The following is a 17,139-nucleotide window of genomic DNA, read 5'->3' on the forward strand; positions in this document are numbered from 1 at the left end:
GACCATTGAGAATGGAATCCGAGGACAAACCATTCAGTGGGAAGTTTGTGAACCTTTGGAAATATGAATTGCAGGTGGCTGTGGATATTGTGTCATTTAAGACTGGAATTGCTAGATCTTTGTGATGTTAGTCTATTTTGCACTGCTCATGTTGATGAACAGAAGCTTTGATTTTTATATGTTACTAGACTAAGTGGGACCCGTTGGGTCACAGCATCACATGGGATGGCTGGTCCCCCAACGCAATATTCCACCTCTACCAATTCCAATATTGGTGGCCAGTGGGTGGGTGGGTGGGGGGGGGGGGCTTTCTGGAGCGCTAGTATGGGTGTTGTGGGCTGAAGGGACTGGTTTCCAGAGGGCTAGTATGGACATTGTGAGCTGAATGGATTCTTGAGCTGGTGGCTCTGTCACTCAAGCCTGTTGTGCTGGCAGCTCACTCACTCACGGCTGGTGGGCTGGCAGTTGACTCACGGCTATTCCTTGAAATTCAGTTTCTTACCACCTCAAGCCGGGTGCAAGGCCACCAAATTCAAATGCAGTTTCATACCATTTCAAGCAGGGTGCAAGGCCACTAAAGACAGCGAGTCGTGACCTCTCCCTCCTCCATCTTGCCGAGACTGAGCCACGCCCACACTTCTGGGTTTTATAGTCCCTCCCCCCTCCCACCAGAAGGGGAGTGGCCTTCAGGAGAGAGAATCTCAACATTTTGAAACATTAATAACTGTTTTATTTTTCATCGATGAGAAAAATCCTCGGCACCTGATGAGCGGAGGGGGACTGAGTAAGATGGCAAAAAATCACAGCTGGACGTGGTAGCGTTTTTTCTAAAATCAATATAAAGCGAAAACAGGAAGTGGTCAAGATTAGATTTTTAATTATATAGAAGGCAAGGCAACTTTAATTAGCCAAGGCAATAGACAATAGGTGCAGGAGTAGGCCATTCGGCCCTTCGAGCCAGCACCGCCATTCAATGTGATCATGGCTGATCATCCCCAATCAGTACCCCGTTCCTGCCTTCTCCCCATATCCCCTCACTCTGCAATTTTTAAGAGCCCTATCTAGCTCTCTCTTGAAAGCATCCAGAGAACCTGCCTCCACCGCCTTCTGAGGCAGAGAATTACACAGACTCACCACTCTCTGTGAGAAAAAGTGTTTCATCGTCTACGTTCTAAATGGCTTACTCCTTATTCTTAAACTGTGGCCCCTGATTCTGGACTCCCCCAACATCGGGAACATGTTTCCTGCCTCTAGTGTGTCCAAACCCTTAACAATCTTATATGTTTCAATGGGATCCTTCTAAACTCCAGAGTGGCCAAGCCCAGCAGCTCCATTCTCTCAGCATATGACAGTCCCGCCATCCCGGGAATTAACCTTGTAAACCTACACTGCACTCCCTCAATAGCAAGAATGTCCTTCCTCAAATTAGGGGACCAAAACTGTACACAATACTCCAGGTGTGGTCTCACTAGGGCTCTGTACAACTGCAGAATTACCTCTTTGCTCCTATATTCGATTCCTCTTGTTATAAAGGCTAACATGCCATTCGCTTTCTTCACTGCCTGCTGTACCTGCATGCTTACTTTCATAGACTGATGTACAAGGACACCCAGATCCCGTTATACTTTCCCTTTTCCCAACTTGACGCCATTTAGATAGTAATTTGCCTTCCTGTTTTTGCTACCAAAGTGGATAACCTCACATTTATCCGCATTAAACTTCATCTGCCATGCATCTGCCCACTCCCCCAACCTGTCCAAGTCACCCTGCATTCTCATAGCATCCTCCTCACAGTTCACACTGCCACCCAGCTTTGTGTCATCTGCAAATTTGCTAATGTTACTTTGAATCCCTTCATCCAAATCATTGATGTATATTGTAAATAGCTGTGGTCCCAGCACCGAGCCTTGCGGTACCCCACTGGTCACTGCCTGCCTTTCTGAAAGGGACCCGTTAATCCCTACTTTAGGCAAGGAAACTTTAACTAAGCCAGGCAGCTTTTGCATTTCCAAACCAAAGGCAAGGCAGCTTTAGCATTTCCAAACCAAAGGCAAGGCAGCTTTAGCATTTCCAAACCAAAGGCAACGCAGCTTTAGCATTTCCAAACCAAAGGCAAGGCAGCTTTAGCATTTCCAAACAATATTTTCAAACCACATTAAGGGCACTGACAGGCCAGTAAAACCACTCACAGTTTAGTCTGAAGAAGGGTTTCGGCCCGAAACGTCGCCTATTTCCTTCGCTCCATAGATGCTGCTGCACCCGCTGAGTTCCTCCAGCAATTTTGTGTACCCACAGTTTAGTAGACATGTGTTCAGTGTTATTTACAGCTCAGACTGGGAGACGTGACCCTCTCGCTCCCCCATCTTGCTGAGACTGACTGGGGCACTCAACACTTCTGGGTTTTATGGTCCCTCCGGAACGGGAGTGGCCTTCAGGAGAGAGAATCACAACATTTTTTAAACACTAATAAATCTTTTATTTTTCATCGATGGGAAAAATCCTCTTGTCCTGCGCAGCGGAGGGGGACTCTGAGTAAGATGGCCAAAAATCACAGCCGTAAGTGGCAGCGTTTTTTCTAATATCAATATACAGAACAGGAAGTGGTCAAGATCAGACTTTTAGTAATATAGACTAGACTAAGTGGGACCCGTTGGGTCCCAGCATCACACGGGAGGGCTGGACACCCAACACAGTATTCCACCTCTCCACCAATTCCAATATTGCTGGCCAGTGGGGGTGGGGGGGGGGGGCTTTCTGTTGCGCTAGTATGATTGTTGTGGGCCGAAGGTACTGGTTTCCAGAGGGCTAGTATGGAGTTTGTGGGCCAAATGGATTTTTGCGCTGACAGCACAGTCACTGAGGGCTGGCAGCTCAGTCACTGAGGCCTGGCAGTACAATCATTTGGACCTGGCAGGCTGGCGGCTGAGTAACTGCCAGAAATTCTGCCCATATATGATTTTACCTGCTCGTGTGCAAAACAAAGAATTTTGCTGTACATTGGCACATATGACAATAAAGTATCATTGAATTGTCAAACTAGAAGTTAGGCTAATCTGTTACAAAATTTGTTCTCCAGCCACCAACTTCATCCCTCTCTGGCCAATGAAGCTAAACTGGAAGTTTGTAATCTTCATGTTCCATTTGACTCCATGTTACATTCCATTACAAAAATCCTACTTCACTATGTTTAGTAAAGAATGGTTCTACCCGATAATTATTGACATCCGTTGTGTCTTTGGTAGCATGTTTGGTGATTATGCTGCAAAATTAATTTATGATATTTTCACATAATTGTAATAACATAACAATTGAGGAATAAAAAATAAGCTGTTACGGTTGACTTGCTCTTGCTTTAAGAAACAATGTAAATATGTGTGTGTCATTTATCTTTCACTTCAGAATGTCTTCAAGCACTTGACATGCAATCATTATTTTGAAATACAACAAATTGTAATATATACCAAATGTAAAATCCAGTTGCATATAACAACTAACGGAAGTGAATAATCAATGCATTGTTGTCTGAAGGACAATTTTTGATTAGGGATAAGGAAAACTCCACACCTCTAAGTAATTCAATTCTTTTGAAGTCCAACTGAATAAGCAGATGAATCTCTAACTTTTAATGAACGTTATCTTAAGGTAATTGAAAATATGGAATGTTACCTCTTTCCTGCTTTTTTTCAGGAAGTTCTTACTGCTCTGGAACAATTTGCATGTTACCATCACATTTGGCGGAGAGAGAGGGAAGAGGCAATTCGAGACTTCATGAAAGGAAGTCCTCTGCTGTCTGAGTTTGAGTCACGGATTCTTTACTATAGGCATTTGGAATCAAAAATCAATTCTGAGCCGGAATACATTTGTGTTGGAGCATTGGCTCTTTACACTGGTAAAGTAATAAAAATGTTAAAAAATCTATTGAATTGCAATATTTTGTTATAAAGAAATGTTTTGTTTTTTTAAATATCTTATTTTATGACATTACAAGTGATAAATTGAAGATGATCCTTTGAGTATGGGGAGTTCCTATGATTCTCCTTTTAGTGCATTATTTTCCTTGAGATGCTGCTTTTACTCACTTATGTGCATTGTGCAACGTTTGTTACTATTCAAATGCTCACATTTATTACTCAATGGCTCAAAACAGGTGTTTAGGTAGCCGTTTTGTCACCTCAGAATTCATGAATATCTTGTGGTTGTGGGAAAGAGAACAAATGGGGTTGGAAATGTGTATGGAGGTGTAGGGGTTGATTTCTGCTTGCTATATATTTAGGAAGGCATATATTTAATTTGCCCATTAAATGGTTTAAAATCAAAATAGCAGTCCAATCTTTAAAGTCAAGACCTTAATAGTTGGTGTATTTTTCAGCTGACCTAAAAATGGCATTAACTTCAGAAAACAAAGCATGGATGACAGGTTTTGGTCTGCACTGCAATAAAAAATATTGTACTGAGATGGAGAATATTTTTACGTTCATCGAAGAAGTCAGCAAAAGATTAAATCGACCTATCAAGGACTTGGATGATATCAGAATAGCCATGGCTGCACTCAAGGAAATAAGAGAACAACAAATTCCCATTGACTTCCAAGTGGGACCCATTGAGGTAACTTGTTTCAAATTACTTAGTTTCATTCATCTGATTGTTTGCATAAGCTGAATGTAAAATATGTTGCAAAATAATTCTAATTGTAAGGGAATATATAATACGCAGAAGGATTTTCATGCCATAATTGTTTTTTTCCCTTGTTATGAAACTATATTCTGTAGCTGAAGAGCATAACCTTGGGCAAGACACTTCACCCACCTTTGCCTGTGTGTGAATGTGTGTGAGTGATTGGTGGTGGTGGGAGGGGCCGTAGGCACAGATTAGCAGCCACGCTTCCGTCAGTCTGCCCCAGGGCAGCTGTGGCTACAGAAGTAGCTCACCACCACCGAGTGTGACTGAGGAGTGAATGAATAATGCGATGTAAAGCGCCTTGAGTATCTAGAAATGCGCTATATAAATCCCATCCATCATTATTATTATTATAACCTGAAAAAAATCAATACCACATGCTGGTTTAGGCAAGTATTTTGGTAACTGGTGTGGGGTCACCAGTACCAATATTTTAGCACCAATCCGGGGTGGGAGATTGCAACCTTCACGTGGTCCGCCCTGTTTCGACAAATGCAATCAACCTGGCGTGCACAATCAAATAAGATCAAATAGAACAAGTTGTCCGACAACTTTAGGCTGTGCACGCCATACGCAAGAAGAGGAAGAAGCACCAATCCTATTGTGGTGACAAAAAATAGTTTTTTTTTAAAGAGCTATTGTAATGTAAGTAATTTAAAAAATGATTGCATTCTCTCATGTTTTGCTAAATACCATGGTTAAAAAGAAAATTATAATACTTTTTCAGAATGTTATTTTGGAGAAATGGTAGAACCCTTAAAAAGAAGCTATTAGTTTGTTTGTGGCTTGTGAAAACCATATTTTAAACCTTTATGTTTTTTGCTGTTTGGTTTAAACCTTTGAAAAGAGTTCTCATCGCAAGAAACTGATCTAACTTGTGAACATTGTTTCAATGCTCACATCTATGCTAAATGCTGTTGATGGACCACAATACTCTTTATTGCATTAATAAGCTCTCTCATTCATTTTTACCCTGAGAAGTTCTGTATGTATCAGCAATTTAATTTTCTATTTTTGTTCTGTGATTCCCCATAATTAAATTCAGCTTCAACTTGATAATTGTTCTTATTATGATAGGAATCATATGCAATGTTAAATAAACATGAATTGCCTGTGGCCAAGGAAGAAATAGAGAAGGTAGACACTCTACGGTACGTTTGGGAAAAACTGTTAGTGCGTGCAAGTGAGATTCAGAATAAACTTGTTGCTTTGCAACCAAATTTCAGAGGAGAATTGATCAGCAATGTGAAGATATTCATTGAAGACTGTAATGAATTTTATGAAGATTATGAAAAGGTATGAAACAAGTGTTAGTATAAGGGAATCAGCATTTTTATTAGTGCATTAAACTAAGCTAAAGGAAACTATTACTGATCAAAATGTTGATTCTGTGTTTAAAACGTTTGTTTTACCTTTCACGTTTTCTATTTTGAAAACTACTAAATGTAAAAAAACAATTAAAATGTTAGAAATGTGCAGTAAAAATATTGTTCTTACAATAATTATAAACATACAAATTATTTTCAAACCTTAACTATTTTGTATTTAGAAATACTTAATTCTTAAACTGTGAATAAATTGAACCTTTGGTGAATACCGCTTTCATTTACTGCTCTGCAGGAAGGTCCAATGGCTATAGGGTTGGCACCGCAGGATGCCAGTGATAGGCTCATCATTTCTCAGGTACTTTCTCACCCTTATAATTGTGGTTTCAATGTGCGGTCCACAGATTTCTCAGTTTTATGCAATTTTTTGCTGTCGTTCATTTTGAGTTTTTAAAATCGACGCTGAATAATATAATATTTTTAACCATTTTTCCTTTCATTTGAAGAAATGTGGGTCTTCACATTAATTGTGTGATGCAGCGAATGAGAGTGAGAGGGATTTGGTAGAATGAAGAAATTGGAAAGAATCAATTTGTTTTATGTGGTCTGTTATTACCAGCTACCTAATTAATTATAATTTCTCAATTTGATATCCAATCACCAGATGTGTGTGTCATCCAGAATTATGTGGCACAATCTGGTATTGGTTTATTATTATCATGTGTGCCAAGATATAGTGAAATAATTTATTACATACTATCCAGGCGGTGGAAAAAGAGTTAAGGGCCTGTCCCACGAGCATGCGACTGCATGCGGCAAGCGCGACCAAACCGGAAGCGGGGGCTGCGCGGAGGTCGACTGATCCCCGTACAGGGCCGGTCCCACCAGCATGCGCCTGCATGCGGCGAGCGCGACCAAACCGGAAGTGGGGGCCGCGCGGAGGTCGAGTGAGTGATGTGAAGTTCGATCGAAGTCCGTGGGAAGTTCGCATGTGACGTAGGTGTCGAGACGCTGCACACGCCCGTCGAGGCGGTGCGTACAGCATCGAGGCGGCTGCGGGCCGGCAGGCCATTGCTGTGCGGAATTTTTGAACAGTGTCAGTTTTTCGGAGCCCCGCGCGATGTCGGGACCAGCTCTGCACAACTCCATATGGCTCCGGCAATCGAAGTGGGACCGGCCCCGCGAGGCCGTAGGGCTCAAGCGACCACGTTAGGTCGCGCTTGCCGCATGGAGTCGCATGCTCGTGGGACAGGCTCTTTAGGGAGCAAAGCGTAGAATATGGTGTTACAGCTACAGAGAAAGCACAGATAAAACAAGAGTATGGGGTGCAACGAGGTCAATTAGGAGATCAGGAACACAGCCTTAGCATGTGAGGTATATTGAGGTGAGAGGAAAGTGACTACACTTGACATTGAGGCATCATTTGATGGTAGGAAAAAGGAAGGTAAAACTGAAGTCAATTTGAATCAAAGTGAAAACACACCATTATTTAGACTCATATCTCATCGGATGGAAGATTGTTATATTCTGGCAGAAATCATACTTTGCACTCCTCTCCCTAAACCCATGATTGTACGGCCATACAGAATTCCAATACCATGATTGGTGGATGAATACCAGGTTGTGATGAGTCAGAGTACAGACTGAAAATCTGATTAGTGCCAGAACTACAATCTTGTCCTTGTCCTCGATTGTTGACTTCAGGAGGGGTAACCTGAGGATTCATTAACCTGTCTTCATTGATGGGATGGTGATAGCAAGTGTCAATAGCTACAACTTCCTTGGTGTGCAGATCTCTTGAAGATCTTTCCTGTGCCCAGCACATTCAGGTAATCATAAAGAAAGCTCATCATTGCCTCCACTTACTCAGAAGATTCAGGAAACTAGGTATGTCGACTAGTACTCTGCTGAATTTCTACAAATATGTGGTAGAGAACATACCAACTGGTTGCATCGTGACTTGGTTGAGCAACTCGAACACTCGGAAATGAAGAAAACTACAGAGATTGATGGATTCTGCCCTTTCCATCACAGGTACTGACCTTCCCACCATTAAAAGGATCTATTGGTGCTGCTTTAAAGGCAACCAATATCATCAAAGACCCACACCACCCTGGCCACTCTCTTATTTCGATCTTATCACTTGGTAGAAGGTACAGAAAATTGAAAACTATCATCACCAGGATCAAGAATAGCTTTGTCCCCGCAACCACCAGTCTTGAACACTACACAAATAATCTCAGCAACTATGAACTTGTCTGTGACTGTGTTTTTGGTAGCACTCGAACTTTTGTTTTAACAGTTGGAGTTATCTGGCATTACTGTTATTAATTAACTGTATTTTTGATTATAGTACGTTATGTGTGCATTGTGGTTCATGGGTCCAGTAAGGTGCTGCAAGGAAGAATTTCATAATTCCATTGCTGATAATATGACAATTAAACATTCTTCACTCATTCCAACTCCAGGACATCAGATGTTTGCTGTCGTCGGTCCCTACATCTTTAGTTGCTTTATAAATCACCTTCCAGCTGACAGTATTCAAGTTTATTCTCAATTAGCAGCAACAAAGCAGCTCATGCCGGCATGATACAAAGCCATCAGACATGGGTTAAAACACATGCTGCTGGAGTAAATCAGTGGGTCAGGCATCATCTGTGGAGGGACTATTTAGATGACGTTTCTAGTCAGAACTCTTCAGTTTGTGTATCGCCCAAGATTCCAGCATCTACAAATTTTACTGTCAGACATGGGTTGATTAGTGACGTAATATTGTGTCACCTAAGAGTCAGGCTATGACTATCTCCCAACTACCCATTGCCTCTGTCATGCAATGGGATTATTGTCAGAAAATCAACATCACTGCATATGGCAATGAACTTGAACTTGTGCCCAAGGGAATGAAGAGGAGAATCATTGAACAACTTTGTAAACTTGCTACGATCGAAGAAATTCTCAATGAAATAACTGTGAATAAACAATTTTGCAAGGGTTAAAAAAAATTCATTTTATTGTCATACTTGGATAATTGGTGTTGTTAGCCTTCATTTATTGATGGACATCAGAAAGACTGAGAAACATTAGAACATAATTATAAACAAGCAAGAATAGACCAGTTAGCCATCAAGCAGCTCCGCTGCTCATTAGGTTCATGATTTACCTAGTCTTGCAGTAACACTATCATGATCTTTCCCTTATTGACTCCCTTACAGTTTAAATGTCTGAGAGTCTCCACCTTGAATATATGGGATGATTCCACCTCAACAGCTCTCTGTGGTGGTTAGAGAATTCCAAAGATGTACGACCCTCTGAGGGAAGAAATTGCCTCAGCTCCATCTTTTTCTGAAACCACGTCCCAAGTTCTGGACACCCCCATCAGGAGAAACATACTCTTAACACCCATGCTGTCCTTCTCCTCAGGATTTTGTGTGATCACCTCTCCTGGTCTCCAATGAGTATAGACTCTTTTTAAATCGACCTCTTTATCCCAGGAGTCAACATGGTGAACCATCTCTGTATTGCCTCTAATGTAAGCAGTATTTAAGAATAAGGAGTAAGCCATTTAGAACGGAGACGAGGAAACACTTTTTCTCACAGAAAGTGGTGAGTCTGTGGAATTCTCTGCCTCAGAGGGCGGTGGAGGCAGGTTCTCTGGATGCTTTCAAAAGAGAGCTAGATAGGGCTCTTAAAAATAGCGGAGTCAGGGGATATGGGGAGAAGGCAGGACCAGGGTAGTGATTGGGGATGATCAGCCATGATCACATTGAATGGCGGTGCTGGCTCGAAGGGCTGAATGGCCTACTCCTGCACCTATTGTTTATTCTTGATGTGGTCTCGTCAGTGCCTTGTAAAGTTGAGTCAAAACTTGCCTACATCTATACTCCATATTCCTTTCAAAAGGTCAATGTTCTACTTGCCCTCCTAATTATTACATATTCACACTAAAGTAAAGCATGATTACTTTAGTGTTTTATATATTTTGTTTCCTTTGCACCAAACATTTTAAAGTTTTGTTTATACACTAAACAGAAGGACAAATTTATTAAAGGGTTAAGGGTTTATTAAAAAATAAAGGTGATTTTTGTAACACTCTTTTCCCCTGAGTGGTTCCTCACATGCAGACAGTTGTATTTGAGTGAAATCGGAAATTTAACACATTGGACAAATGGCCTGCTTTTTAACACTCCACCTACATTGAAACATTTGATTTTCCGTTGATGAAGTTCAACCCAAAATCTTCATTGTACTACTCTTATGGGCCTGTCCCACTTAGGTAATTTTTTAGGCGACTGCAAGAGACTATGCGGTCACCACATGGTCGCCACATGTTCACGGGTGGTTTCCGGGAAGTCGCCTTGATGGTCATGAGGAGTTCCTGCATTCTGGGAACTAGTTGTGGCGTCATTATGGTCACCACAAAATTTTCAACATGTTAAAAAATTAGCCGCGACCAGAATGAAGACGCCATGGAGAGTAGCGAGAGTGCCATAGGTGGGTTGCCCAGAGGTCCTAGTGGGTTGCCAGGAGGTCGAATGTTCTTGTAGGTTGTAGCTTGTGCTGACCGGTGAATCTCATTGGGGAAAAAAACCCGTCAGCAACAGTTTTCAGAACCAGGGATAACCGACCGGTAATGTTAAATGTCCGCCGAGCTTCACGGCCGTGTATCTCTGGCTTCTTAAAAGTTGTCTCCACTTCTCTCCCCGCTTCCCCCTCCCCTCCCCCCCCCCCCTCTTTTAAAGGACTTACCATACACTGTGCTTTAGTCGTCTTAATTACAGAGCCAACCTTCCTGTTCATCGTGGTGTGTGTCTGTACCACTTTGGCTTTGCACCGTGCGAATTTTACTCAGTCAGCGCTCCCCCGCTTGCCCTGTCCCCTGCGTGCTGGTGAAGGAAGCGGTGTGTGTGTGTGTGTGTATATATATCTGTTCCACTCTGACAGTCGGAGTACCAGTTGCCGGTTTTTCAGGCGACTGCTGGCAACTTGGCCGTCACCTGCAAAATCGCCTAAGTGGGACAGGCCCATTAGTATCATTGAATCAAAGTGAATTTCTGGTACAATTTTTTTTCTTCTACTGCACGATTTATCACTCCTGTTTGATACTTGCGGGATTTAAATGCAGACGTGTACTTATACATATAATTTCATTCTACTGCCAGAATCAATTTGATAACCTGTATCGGAAGTATATCACGTACACAGGTGGTGAAGAACTGTTTGGCCTGTCTGTCACTGAATATCCTCGGTTGCTAGAAATAAAGAAACAGCTGACATTACTCCAGAAACTATACGGCTTGTACAATAACGTGATCAATACTGTGAACGGCTACAATGACATCCTCTGGTCAGAGGTTAACATAGAAAAAATCAACAATGAGCTTATGGAATTTCAGATAAGGTAATGATTAAATTTTGTGAAGCCGCTGTTTGTTGGCATTAAACATTGTCAATTTGTTATTTTCAATTTGGATTTGATTTTGGGATAAACTAAATATTTTTTTGGCCGCTAATATTTTGTGTCCATTATCTTCCAGAAACTAACGTGTATTATCTTCCATTATGTTCCCGAAGCTAATGTATTATTTTACCTCCACAGTATTGTCTCTTTCCATTCTGAACGCAAGCATTTTGCTGCACTAACTCTTCCACTTTCATCACTTTAAGAAAACTAACTTAATGCTGTTTCAATCCTTGCAATGATTCAGAAGTTTATTTTCTGTTTTGATGTGTGTCTATCATTCCAATCTCATAATTAGAGTGGTTTCACAACTAATGGGGCTTCATAATTCTTATCTTTGCTTTAAAATGCTCTATTACGTAACTCCTCTCTATTCGGCCATCTCTTCCAGCTCCTCGTCTTCCCCTGAACTTCTTGTTTGCCTTTTTGTCCAGCCACCCCATTTCCCCCACAGTCCCACACGATAGAATTTATATTTTTTAAAAACAAGCTTCCTCACCTTCAACTCCTGAAGAATATCACGAAGAAAACTCTTCCTGGAAATTAATGTCACATTTACAGTTTTTTCCCTAGTTTGCTGTCTCTCTTCTTCATACATAAGGATGTGGGTATAAAATGCCTTGATAGATCATACATATGATGTGACCATTCAAAATGTCATTGATACTTTTGAGGATCTTCTACTAATGTCTATATGCATCCTCCTACAATTTAAAACATAATGCATTTGGTCTGCATTCTATCCTGGCACAGCAGCTTGCAGACCAAATGCATTATGTTTTAAATTGTAGGAGGATGCATATCTCTGTGTTTGCACTGGAGGAGCTAGAGCATTGGAACAAATCATTGCTAAACTAGGTACCAGGGAGCTGCGGACTCCTGTGGGAAGCGGCCGATTTGGAGGTCCAAGCCGCTGAGGTTGGCCTCCCGTTCCGACGTCGGAGTGCCAACATCCTGGCGAGTGGGCCTGAGCGGCGGGCTGCCCGTAGCGTCGACTGCAGAGGGCTCCGGAGGCCCCGACAACGGGTGAACGTCAGAGGAAGTTGACTGACTTTGGTGCCTTCCCTCACAGTGGGAAACGTTTGATTCTGCTGTGTGGGGATGTTTTATGTTGAACTCTGTCGTGTGTTGTGTTCTTTATTTTATTGTATGGCTGTATGGTGATCATATTTCACTGTACCAACTGGCACATGTGACAAATAAATGTATCTTGTAATTGCTCTGGTATTTTATATAATTCATATGTTTAATCAATAATGTTTTATTATTAATGTTTAATGTTTTATGTATCATTCTTATCTGTCACTATGTCATGTTGTCACTTGTGGGCGGAGCACCAAGGCAAATTCCTTGTATGTGAATACTTGGCCAATAAACTTATACATTCATTCATTTTACTAAACTTTAGGAGGTTCCATAAATATTTTTATTTTACATTTTTAATTTGATACTTATTTGGAGGCAAAGGCTCAAATGAATCTATTATACCTCTATATGCTGACATCATTCATATTAATCTCAGCACAGCTAGATTTCGGGAATAATACTGAATACTTAATATCAAATGAATGTATTCTCAGAACCTCGCTGGTTTTCACATTTCACTCCCTTCTGTTAAGTTTTATTCTCTTCCTCTGACTCTCTCGTACATGGTTCCCTGACATGGGCCTCCCAGGTTGATAGAGTGGTGAAGAAGACTTTAGGTATGCTGGCCTTCATCAGTCAGGGAATTGATTATGGAAGTTGGGACCTTATGTTGTAGTTGTACAAGATGATGTTGAGGCTGCACTTGGATATTGTGATCGGTTTTGGTCACTCTGCTACGGGAAAGATGTCATTAAACTGTGAAGAATGCAGAGATGTTTTATGAGGATGTTGTCAGGATTCAAGGGCCTGAGTTGAAGGGAGAGGTTGAACAAGCGAGGAGCTGCTTCCTTGGAGCACGGGAGTCTGAGAGGTGATCTGATAGAGGTACATTAAATCATGAGGGGCAATGACAAGGTGAATGCGGTGGTCTTTTTACCAGGGTGGAGAGATTAAGCACCAGAAGGCATGTGTTTAAGGTGGGTCGGAAATATTTAAGAGCAACCTTAGGGAGAAATCTTGCACACAGTGTGGCGGGTATATAGACCAATCTGCCAGAACAAGTAGTTATGGCAGGTATAGTAACAACACTTTAAAATTTGAACAGGTACGTGACTAGGAAAAATTCAGAGGGATATGGGCCAAACATGGGCAAATGGAACTAGTTTAGATGAGCTGCCTGGATCGACATGGATGTGTTGGACTGAAGGATCAGAGCATATGAGCCTGACTGCTGATCCATAACAATTCCCCATTGCAGCAGCAGCTGAAATTAGCATCATGGTTGCCCTCGGCATCAAATCAATTCTCATATTTTGTTCTGTGGCAGAGTTCAAAAATTCTTTAACACATTTCACTGTAGAAAATATAAATTATTTTAAAAGGTACTTAAGTTGGATGATTGTGAGAAAACTTTAAGTACATTTTATAGAGAGACTTGAGACCTTGAGGAAAAATTTTAATTAGATTTTTATTGTTGCATGCTGTTTGCATCTCCCAGTTTTGGGTGAATTGTGGTCAGTTGTAAAACTACGCAGGTGGATGCACAAACATCACATTTCATGGGTTCATAAAATGTAAAGACATGCAGTTCCCCTCTCCTTGTGAAACCTAAAAAATGCACTTATACTTGACTCCAAAAGACTGCCAGAAAGGAAAGCACTCACTTTCATCCACCTACTCAAGTTACGTACTGCTGAGGTCTGCCATTTCAAATGAAACAAGCTAAAATTATGAACTTATTTCTGAATGTTGGATACCTTTCTTCAATCTGTATCGCAATTATTTGTACTTCAGATGTCGCAAGCTTCCACGTGCTTTGAAAGAATGGCAAGCATTCCTGGATTTAAGGCAAACTATTGAGGATTTCAATGAATGCTGCCCACTGTTAGAGCACTTGTCTAACAAAGCTATGATGCCACGACACTGGAAACGAATCGCAGAAACCACAGGGCATAGTTTTGATGTAGAAAGTGAAATGTTTAAGTTGAGAAACATTATGGAAGCCTCAATACTGAAATATAAAGAGGAAATTGAGGTATTTGTTTTATGTTAAATAATGCAAGAATTTTTTAGAGCTTAATGGAATAATGTGAATAATTAATCAACATCGTAAAATATTTTGCTTCCTGCAAGAATAAACATCATATTGAACTAATTTATGAATTGTTGAGATCTGAGAATGGAGGTGTTTCTAAAAGTAAAATAATATGTTACCTTTTTTTTTAGAAGATACCCATTGGAAGTCTGTCCTCTTAATTTGTTATATCTATTTATTGTCATTAGGTTTTACAATAGTAAAATGAGTATATGAGAGATCATTATTAATTAAAAATTAAGTGGAAACGAGACACACAAAGTCAGGGGTTAAGGGGTTAAGCCCTTTAAGTCCCCGTTGAGTTACTCCAACATTTTGTGTCTGACAATATGTCAGTTGTTTTGCTTTACAATTTTTAACCGTGTGTTAAACTTAGATTGTGCCATGACTCTCAAAAGCTGAACTTTCTCAAGTGCACTCGTGGACTTTAATTATGTGGCACATATTTCATTCCAAGATATAGAGAGACAGTGTAGGAAACACTGAGGAGGTCGGGCAGTATCTGTAGAAATAAAAATAGTTGACATTTCAGGTTGAAGATCCTTTGAGCACGAGTGTAAAAGGGAAACCAAGAGTTTAAACTCAGAGGTGGCTGAATGGATAAAACAAAGGGAATATGCCTTGTTGGGTGTGACTACAATTACTTGATATGATGTTGAAGAAGTCATTTAGTTGATAGATTAATGTGCAAAGAGAGAGAGAGAGAGAGCACTCAAAGGAATAAATGCTCCCTGACCTGCTGATCGTTTCTGTTTTTATTCCAGCTTTTTAACATCTGCAGTTCTTTAATGTTTATTACCAGTATTGAAACTGATGTTTAAATCATATTTAAACAACAAAATGTAAGCATTCGCCATGTGATTGTGCATATTTGAAAAAAAAACATTTGGTTTCACAAAGGTTATCTCAATCATTCGCATATAGTCTGTACTTGCATACATACTCAAACAAGGTCTAACAGTTGAGATCTATTTGTTCCTTTGGATTATTGCAGGATATTTGCATTAGTGCTGTGAAAGAGAAAGACATTGAGCAGAAATTAAAACAAGTTATTGCAGAATGGGATTGCAAAACATTCACTTTTGTCAGTTTCAAAACACGTGGTGAGCTTCTGCTGAGAGGGGACAGTACGTCGGAAATCATTGCCAGTATGGAGGACAGTTTAATGGTCCTTGGATCATTGATGAGTAACAGGTTAGTTATGCACTCAGGATCATTTGTTTCAGTTTACTTTATTTTGTTGATTGCAGACAAATTTTCATCTATTGATCAAGATTTCTTTCAAGCTTCGTATTGTGAAGGCTAATCTTTCAGTTTAGGTAGTATTAAATTAACAAAGTTTGTAAAATGGGCGGTGCAGAAAATAAATTGTACAATTACGGTACATTTTGCATAAAGATTTGAACTTATTCTTATTTCATGGCAGATACAATACTCCTTTCAAGGCACAGATTCAGAAATGGGTTCACAATCTGTCCAACACAACTGATATCATTGAGAACTGGATGACTGTACAGAATCTATGGATTTATTTGGAGGCAGTTTTTGTGGGTGGAGATATTGCAAAACAGCTCCCTAAGGTATGGAACTGGCTGGATAAAGTTTTGCTTGTCTAAAATCCTAAGATTTTTAAGGTTGAAGAAATTATTAGGATTTATTTTTTCAATATGAAATTCTACCTTTGAAATCTGCCAAATTGATGACATTGTGGTAATAAGTAAGTAAGTAAGTTTATTGGCTAAGTATTCACATACAAGGAATTTGCCTTGGTGCTCCGCCCACAAGTAACAACATGACATACAGTGACAGTTACGAATGACTCGGACAACACTAAACATTAATAATAATAAGACATTAATGATAAAACACCATTGATCAAGCATGTGAACCAACAAAATACCAGATCAAAGGGAGGCTACAGATTTTTGGCTGTTGAGTAGAGTAACGACTCGTGGATAAAAACTGTTTTTATGTCTGGCTGTGGCAGCTTTGACAATCCGGAGTCGCCTTCCAGAGGGAAGTGATTCAAAGAGTTTGTGGCCAGGGTGAGAGGGGTCAGAGATGATCTTGCCCGCTCGCTTCCTGGCCCTTGCAGTGTACAGTTCATCAATGGGGGGAAGGTTGCAGCCAATAATCTTCTCTGCTGATTGGACGATTCGCTGTACAATTCGTCCAGGTGTCGGACTTGGTGGCTGAGCCAAACCAGACCATGATAGAGAAGGTGAGAACAGACTCTACGATGTAGAATTGGACCATCATTGCCTGTGGCAGATTGTGCTTCCTCAGTTGCCGCAGGAAGTACATCCTCTGTTGTGCCTTTTTGACTAATATATAAGTTGTGGAATATGCTAGATCTGATCTCTCAGGAACATAGGTGCTGGAATAATGTATCTACTTTAATATTTATGACTGCATTACAAACATTATGGTGTATAGTATTCCAAAACCTATACACAAGGTATATGATAGCCTTGTGAAGAAAAGTTGTTTTGCCTGCC

The 17,139-nt window shown here is 40.6% G+C and overlaps 1 protein-coding gene across 1 annotated transcript in view; it reads left to right on the forward strand.

Moving 5' to 3' along the window:
• dnah5 (dynein axonemal heavy chain 5) overlaps positions 1–17,139 on the forward strand; it is a 227,990-nt gene that overhangs the window by 100,657 nt on the left and 110,194 nt on the right. The window contains exons 23-30 of the mRNA XM_033048007.1: positions 3,688–3,889; positions 4,370–4,605; positions 5,755–5,973; positions 6,298–6,360; positions 11,162–11,400; positions 14,341–14,581; positions 15,636–15,835; positions 16,068–16,221. Of these exons, the coding sequence (XP_032903898.1) occupies positions 3,688–3,889; positions 4,370–4,605; positions 5,755–5,973; positions 6,298–6,360; positions 11,162–11,400; positions 14,341–14,581; positions 15,636–15,835; positions 16,068–16,221 (1,554 nt within the window). The remainder of the gene's footprint in view (positions 1–3,687; positions 3,890–4,369; positions 4,606–5,754; positions 5,974–6,297; positions 6,361–11,161; positions 11,401–14,340; positions 14,582–15,635; positions 15,836–16,067; positions 16,222–17,139) is intronic.

Source organism: Amblyraja radiata, chromosome 2 (genome assembly GCF_010909765.2).
Source record: "Amblyraja radiata isolate CabotCenter1 chromosome 2, sAmbRad1.1.pri, whole genome shotgun sequence".
NCBI lineage: Eukaryota > Metazoa > Chordata > Chondrichthyes > Rajiformes > Rajidae > Amblyraja > Amblyraja radiata.